The sequence below is a fragment of the Varanus komodoensis genome, unplaced genomic scaffold (genome assembly GCF_004798865.1).
Source record: "Varanus komodoensis strain SLA01 unplaced genomic scaffold, ASM479886v1 scaffold11, whole genome shotgun sequence".
Taxonomy (NCBI): Eukaryota; Metazoa; Chordata; class Lepidosauria; order Squamata; family Varanidae; genus Varanus; species Varanus komodoensis.
In genome coordinates this window covers 30,543,401-30,551,470 of record NW_025335317.1, presented here as the reverse complement: position 1 = coordinate 30,551,470, position 8,070 = coordinate 30,543,401, and the positions used below count along the sequence as shown (strand labels likewise).

Sequence of the window (8,070 nt, the reverse complement as noted above, 5' to 3'; positions counted from 1 at the left end):
CAAATTTTTTCCGGTACTTCTGTTCACGACCCAATTTGGTCGTGAACTGAGGCGTTCGTGAGCCCAGGTACCACTGTATTACACTGTTCAAAACTTTCTTAAAAGTAAGTTTACAATCCAGATGTTGATTAGGTGTTATTTCTTCTAAGGAAGCAATTGTCCCAGTCTCATAGTCACAGCCACAGGGTTCAGTCCTGGGCCCAGTGCTCTTCAATGTCTGCATTAAATATTTAGAGGAGGAAGTACAAGAAAAGATAATCATATCTGCAGACGATGTAAAACCGGGTGGAATAGCAAACACCCCAGAGGACATAATGAAGATGCAGGGTGATCTTGATAAACTTGAACACTGGGCTGAAAGCAACAGAATGGGATTCAACAGGGACAACTAACCCTCTGTAAGTACTTCAAAGACTGCCACAAAGAGGAAGATTACAAAGAGTATGATACTGATACCAGAGTGTATAATCAAGTCAAGTTGCGACAACCCAGATTCAGGCTAGATTCCTCACTGTTAAGAGCAACACAATTGTGGAACCAGCTTGCTAGAGAGGTGGTGGGCTCTCCCACTCTTGAGCCATTCAATGCAAAAAAGGAAAGCCATCTGAATTGGATGGTGTAAATTCCATCTACTATTCTATGAAAGCCAATTCCTAGCATTCCAAGCTTTCCATCCATTCTTCATTTCTGGAGGAAAATACTAGATCTCCACTTTGTCCTGAAATTCCAGATGGCACAATCAGATTTATACCTTATGGCTTACCATGGGTATGATTTTGAAATAAGATTTGTTTAGGCTACAGGTTCAGTCTAACTTGGTTCACATAATAGTTGTGGAAATAAGTCTACATTGCAAAACAGGCTTAGAGAGCAATGCTATGTTTAGCCAGAAAAAAGGTGGAAACTGCAGCATTTTTTTTCTATCTAAATTTGCAAAGTATTATGTATCTGGTAACTTTCAAGTACTAAGCGAGGAACAGTGAAATGGCAAGGTTGCCTTACTACTGATTGTTCAACTAGACCTCATATGAGGTTGCGTGTTACAGTTAGAACCATCGCTTCCTGTGTTCACGGGTGAAAAAATGTCTCCAATCCATAGCACAAATCAGGGGGCACGGGGGGTGGAAGATGACATGGCCACCCCTTGGCACTTCCCCAGTCCCATATCTTTGTTTTGTCGAACAAAATTCGAGCATGTTGGAGCAAGAATCTTTGTCTCTGGGAAAAAGTCCTCAGCCTCTGGCTCAGTTCCACGCAAAGCGAAAAGACAGCCTCCAAGGGCAGTCCGGTTGGACACGATCTGACCCATCCCGGCGCTTCCGCCCGTCCGCCCATCTTATTCCTTCACTTCTGCCAGTCGTCCCTTCCCCCCGCAGTTCCCGCTGCTCCGTCTTTCCCTCGCTTGACACCTCCCTCAGCCCGGAGGAGGCTGGTAGGACGATGACGTCACCGGATCAGGCTGACCGGCAATGGGCGCCATTTTGAAACCCCCAAACCTCCGGCGGCGTCGGCGCTGGCGGTGGCGGCCGCCACAGGAGCAGCAGCGGTAGCGGTGCTCATAGCGGCTCTCATTCCGCTCTGTCCGTTTCTTCCGTCTTGCGGGCTGTGCAGCCCCCGGTCTCCGCCCGGCATACACTGCGCGACATGGCAGGTAAGAGGCACGCGCGGCAGCAGCCGCGGTGTTGGCCCTGGTTTTAGCGGGCGGAGGCAGGCGGGCAGGCAAGCAGGCCGGGGCCCACGGGTGGCCTAGGACGGTGGAGGGCGTCCTGGCAACCTCGCTGAGCGAGACTCGGAAGCGATCCAAACCGGCTTCTGGGCCTCGGGGACTCGTGCGACAGCAGGTGAGGGTTGGGATCTGGGAATCTCCGGTTGGGCTTACGGCGCTTTTTCATCTTTGGCAGGGGTAGCCGGCGGAGGAGGAGGCAGCAACGATTTCCAGTGGTGCTTCTCCCAGGTGAAGGGGGCGATCGACGAGGACGTGGCGGAAGGTAAAGAAGGCGTGGAGGGACAGAGTGACCCTGGAGCTTACAAGGCCGCCAAAGACCTCTCTTCTACCCTCCGCCCCACTTCTTTTCCTCCTTTTAAGCTTCCTCAGTGGGCAGGTTTGGAGCTGGTACTAGAGCTTGCTAAGAGCCTTTTCCTGCCGACCTTTCTGCAAGTTAGGCGGCTTTTTTAAAAAAATACTTCAAAGCCAGACTTCCTCCATTGGAAATGCTGTAGGTCCTAGAGAACATGATGGAGTGGGGGCATGTTCTTGATTTCTGTGACAAGCAAGAGACATGTCCCCTTACTTAATATGATAAGATGGGTGTGGAGGTACTAGAGTATTCCTTTAAAACATTTTCCTCCAACCTGGTGCCCTCCAGTTGTTTTGCTATGCAACCTCCACCATCTCTGACCATGAACCATGCTTGCTGGGGCTGATGGGAAACACAGTTCCAAACATCTGGAGGGAGTCTGGTTGGGAAAGGCTGCTTAAATCTTTAAAAGCCTATTCAATTTGATAATTTGAGGGCTGCCCTGCCCATTCATTTAAACTCTGTCTTCTCTCTTTCTCTTCCCATCCCTGTCTTTGGAAAATGTGTTGGGGGGGGGGGATTGTAGAGTCTGACTAAACTGCTGCCATCTCTGTACAATACAGAAGACAGATTTCTTTTATTCCCTTGTGTTCTGGAGAAATGATATGCTGGAACAAGACAGCCAAAAGAAATGGAAGGGAGAGAAGAGTACTGTGTCAAAACTGTCAGGCTTCAGTCTTGTGACAGAGGGAGGAAGGCTCCCTTAGTTGGGATTATTTTAAAAGTAGAAATGTGCACTCTTTTTTCCTTGATTGGTTCTTAACTGATGAGTTGTTTAAGTTTGACCAGTTTGGAGAAAAATGATTTTTCTTATTAAAGTACAGTAATGTTTCAATGTTGGACATGTATACTCAGTTGTAAGCATGGCTGGCTTACTAATGTTGTATTTGAGTGAACTCAGGATTGATCAGGTTGTCTTCATATTCTCATATGTACTTTTATGAAGAGCGCTACTTAACTCTTACTTAATTTGATATAGGTTATTAAGATACTACCTCTAAAACACATTTGCATTTGGATTTACTTATTTTTCTCTATAGTTCAAAGGTATGTATTAAAGTTGTGGCTTTTGCTGTGCACTGCTGCTGAAAGAATAGGGTGTGGCCTGGATGAATGTTCTGAAATTGCTTTAATTACTGAGATTGAAAATAGGTAGCCCTTTCTACAATCTCATTACTTTAACATTTAGATGCTCAATTGGTTTGAGTTTTCTGGTGTTATGGAAATAGGCTTGCAGATAATGGGTTCCATGGTTGCTGTCTTAATTGTTAGTGGATTTATTGCAAATTTTAACATGATCAATGAGATGTGCGAGTTCCATAGCAGAGTAGATGGTAGCAACATGTTCCATACATATACCAATTCTAGCATTCTTTTTCTGTACAAACAGTCCCAAGGTAATGAGTTCTGGTCTTGAGAAAACAGAAATTTGTCTTTAAGTCAAATTTGTATATAAGTTGGATCACATATAGTTGGCTCTCTACATTTGCAGGATTTAGGGATGTGGGAGTCCTGGGAAAGTGGCAAAACTGTAACAAGCTCTGCTAAACTCACCAGTGCCTCATCTTGCAATGAGGAAATACCAGAAAGATTTCCCTCTCCAGATGAGTGAGGCAGACTTTGGAGGCCTCCCTTTTTTCCTTTTTGCATCCTCTCTGTGATGAAGCTTTGGAGGCCCTCCCTCTCTTCCCTTTTGCTTTTTCTCTTTCTATGGTGATAATGATTTTCTGCAGGTTTTTTTTAATTAATAGGCGTTATGGAAGTTAGTTTGTAAGTACGTCTTTGCTGTAATATGGATGTTTGGATTGCCTGTAATGATATTTGATAGTTGTCTTGCAGTTCCAGGTCTGGGTGGCATGCAACTGCACAAAATTGGTAACAGGAAGTCTAGACAAGAAGTCTGTTTTTTCTATTGAGCTTAGTTAATATTTAGGTAGAGAGCTGCAGTTCTGTTTATGGTGAAACAATTTGCCACACCCACAATATATTAGTCTGCCTCTAACTATGTTGTATAAGTGTACAGAGGTATATGGACAAATATCTAATGTCCTGGGACCAAGTTAAGCAGATCTTTAACATCAGTAAACATTACATGCACTAACATTTTCTGTAAAAAATTGGAACCAAACTTTTCCTTTCCCCCTCCCTACTGCAACCTCCCATGTGTTCCTGAAATCACTTCAAAGAATTTCATAACTCTCTGAAGGGAGAATCCATTTGATTGACACACATCATTCAATTTCTGGACAGTCAGCATTGGACTTCACCTTAGCCTTCTCTCCTATTTTCTCACAATAGGCAAGAGTAGTGCACAAAATTGATCCAGTTTATCACATTTGAAACATTTGTTGCCATCTATATATCTCAAAATAATTTTTGTTATTGTTGGCATTTCGATAAAAAAGCAGCCTAACCAAATTTGGTTAATTGGCCAGCCAAATTCTGTCTGCATTCATTTTTCAGAATAGCATCATGGAATAGTATAATGATGACAATGACAAAAGCTATTGTCATATAGTAGACTCCAGAGTATGCTTCATCCCAGAAACATGGTCCTGCCAGATTATGAGGGATGCCCCTTGTTTCCATAAAGGGTTTGTAGTATTTGACTTGTAGGCACTTGTTACTTAGCAGGTGGTCAATAGAAGCTAGGATGAATGTCAGTAGAGAAGTGGTTCTGGAGACCCTTGGATAGTCAGCTTCCTACTAATTAGAGTCATATGCATGTGTAATCCACTGTTAGGCTTTCCATCTGGGAACCAAACCCCAATTACAACTGTAGGCTAACCTTTATGTAAAAGCATACTTTACTTCAGGGGTGGGCAGGTGTTTCTCCTGGTGCTTTAGACCAGACTCTCAACATTCAGACAATTGGTCATACTGACAAAGATTCCTGGAATGTTGAAATCCACAACATTTGGTGATCTACCTTCCACCGACCCACCTTGCTTCTTTTCATAGAATATGACTGTTGTCAAATAAAAGATCATCAGCAGACCAATGAACTAAGTGGTATTTTCAGACCTAAATTTTGTTCATTAATGTGTAGCAAAAGTAGATTGCATTTTTAATTGCCCCTTTCCAAGCAATTTATTCATGAAGTTTTGTAAATAAATCTGCTTAGGTTACTAAACTCTAAAACTTGGTGTAATTGTTATAATAGTTTGCTGTTTGATACATGGACTTTTCTAATTAAATTCAAGGCACCATAGATGATCCTGCAGTTTATGTAAAAATAACTTTTAAAGTTAAACAAAAACAAAACCATCCAGATAACCAGAGGTTAAAAATACAATTGCTGTATTTGAGAACATAACCAGTTTTTCAGGGTCAAAATGCTATGGTGGAAAATACTCCAAATATACAAATAGTTGTTGAAACTTCAAGATAGAGCTGGACATGGATTTTTGTAGAATTGGGCCATTTATATTTGTAGTACTTTGTTTTACTACTACATGCTAATCATACTTACAGTTTACGCAATCAAAACAAACTACACTGGCTTAAATAATAGGCTTGTTGTGAGCTGCTATGTATGCTGGCACAGTGGGTGGGATTTTCATAATCATGCCTATGGAGGGTCATATGGTCTGGGATTTGGGTAGCATGGCTTATTGGAGGGTCAGATCATGGAGATATATGGAAATAATTGAAATTTTATGCTTGTAAAAATAGTGATAAATTTGGCTACTTTGCACACATACAAACAAATAGATGCTTTTATAACATTATGACTAAAACACATTCTGGTAAAACATTGACTATGTAACAGGGTTATTTGAAATTTAACCCTCCAGTAAGCCATACTTCCTAGACTCAGATGACACAACATGGGTCACCTGGGTGGTGGTAATGTAAATTGTAGTGATATACTAGGGGGGAACCCCCCCAAAAAAAGAACCCCAGGAATTATCTTCTGGAGGGTGGGCCCCTTGTACTACAGGCTTCCCCTGGTAATTGAGTGTTCTGGAAACCCATCTGCATCAGTGTAGCCAGCTGGGTTGTTGTGAGAGGCTGTGTTTGGCTTCAGTGAGATTGTTTCGGAGACTCTTTCAACATGTTTGCCTATTTCGTGATAGCTGATTTGCATGGACAATGTGAGGTGGTGAAATTTTGTTCAGTGGAGTGTTCAGCACTTTTTGACCAAAAATGGTATTCCCCTCGTGCCCCATCCTCTATATTCACCAGATCTCACCTTGTGTGATTTTTTTTTGTTTTCCTGGATGAAAAAAGCCCCCAAAGAGAAATGTTTTGCTGATGTGGAAGAGGTGACACAAAAAAAGGCAGAAACGCTAAAAGGCATCGAAATCGATGAGATCAAAACCTGTTTTGAGCAGTGCGAAGAATGTTTTGAGGTGTATTGCATCAAATGGGGAGTACTTTGAAGGTGACTGAAGTTTGAACATGTAAAAATAAATACACATTTTTTATAAATAAATTCCTGGTTTTGTTTTGTTTTGTTTTTTGTTCTCTCATACATGATTAGTCAAAACAAGCCATTGTGGCTTATTTTAATTGTGACATCTGTGTCAAAGGATTAAGGTCCATGAATTTTAAAGGACCTTGTTCAAAAGTAAGATTCATACTTTATAGCCTTAGACTGCACCAAGCATGGTTTGGATGGGGTAGTAGCAAAAATGAAGTCATGTCTACTCAGAAGTAAAGTCCACTGTGTTCATCCTGCTCCACCTATGTTAATTCAGGTTTTTTTTGAAGATCTTGTTAATTTAAATTCTAATGGTTTTTACTGTGCTCTGTACTGGCATCTATGTTGTCTATACCTCCCATCTCAATTCCACATTGTAGGCAATACTGGATGTGTGTGTGTGGGGGGGGTGAAGTATGTATGGGGAGGCAATATGTCATCTCTTCCTTTTAATGGCATATTCACTTTTCTGTCAGGGGTTAGTACAAACCTTGATTCTTGTTTTACTCTGTGACTTCCTGCAATCTTGAAGAAATAATAAATACTTGTATTTAGGACAGACCTGTTGTCTTTTAATTTATGATGCTGGATAATAATAATATTTGATAGAAGTCAGCACTGTACAAGTGGAAGTCTGTTCAAGCAACAGCACTTTTTATTTTCTGCCACCCCTGTATACCTGTCCATGTACCCCCAACTCTGTCCTGGGGTCCTCCAGGCCTCTAGAGGAGATCTTGAGGGTGCGTGGTGGGAAGGGGGGTTGCCCTCACCACCAAGAGAAAATACTTCATTGGATATTGTTGTTGTTAGTTGTGAAGTCGTGTCCGACCCATCGCGACCCCATGGACAACACTCCTTCAGGCCTTCCTGTCCTCCACCATCTCCTAGAGGCCACCTAAGCTCACACCAGCTGCCTCAGTGACTCCATCTAGCCACCTCATCCTCTGCCGTCCCCTTCTTCTTTTGCCATCTATTGTTCCCAGCATTAGGCTCTTCTCCAGGGAGTCCTTCCTTTTCATTAGGTGGCCAAAGTATTTGAGTTTCATCTTCAGGATCTGGCCTTCTAAAGAGCAGTCAGGGTTGATCTCCTCTAGGACTGACCGGTTTGATCGCCTTGCGGGCCAAGGGACTCTCAGGAGTCTCCTCCAGCACCACAATTCAAAGGCCTCAATGGTGCAGCTTTCACAGCCATACACTGCAACTGGGAAAACCATAGACTTGACTTTACGCACTTTTGTTGGCAGGGTGATGTCTCTGCTTTTTAGTATGCTGTCTAGATTTGCCATAGCTTTCCTCCCCAAGAGCAAGCGTCTTTTAATTTCTTGGCTGCAGTCCCCATCTGAGGTGATCTTGGAGCCCAGGAAAATAAAATCTGTCACTACCTCCATTTCTTCCCCATGTATTTGCCAGGAAGTGAGAGGACCAGATGCCATGATCTTAGTTTTCTTAATGTTGAGTTTCAAGCCAACATTTGCGCTCTCCTTCTTCACCTGCATCAAGAGGCTCTTTAGTTCCTCTTCATTTTCTGCCATGAGAGTGGTATCATCTGCATATCTGAGGTTGTTG

General features: G+C 42.7%; 1 protein-coding gene and 1 long non-coding RNA gene across 2 annotated transcripts in view; both read left to right on the top strand.

Moving 5' to 3' along the window:
* Positions 1-1,435: 1,435 nt before the first annotated feature.
* PPP2R2D (protein phosphatase 2 regulatory subunit Bdelta) overlaps positions 1,436-8,070 on the top strand; it is a 66,605-nt gene continuing 59,970 nt past the window's right edge. The window contains exons 1-2 of the mRNA XM_044420742.1: positions 1,436-1,651; positions 1,902-1,988. Coding sequence (XP_044276677.1) covers positions 1,645-1,651; positions 1,902-1,988 — 94 coding nt within the window. The 5' untranslated portion in view covers positions 1,436-1,644. The remainder of the gene's footprint in view (positions 1,652-1,901; positions 1,989-8,070) is intronic.
* Positions 2,009-8,070, top strand: part of LOC123018521 — a 29,908-nt gene continuing 23,846 nt past the window's right edge. Inside the window, exon 1 of the long non-coding RNA XR_006413791.1 lies at positions 2,009-6,465. This is a non-coding gene — a long non-coding RNA (uncharacterized LOC123018521). The remainder of the gene's footprint in view (positions 6,466-8,070) is intronic.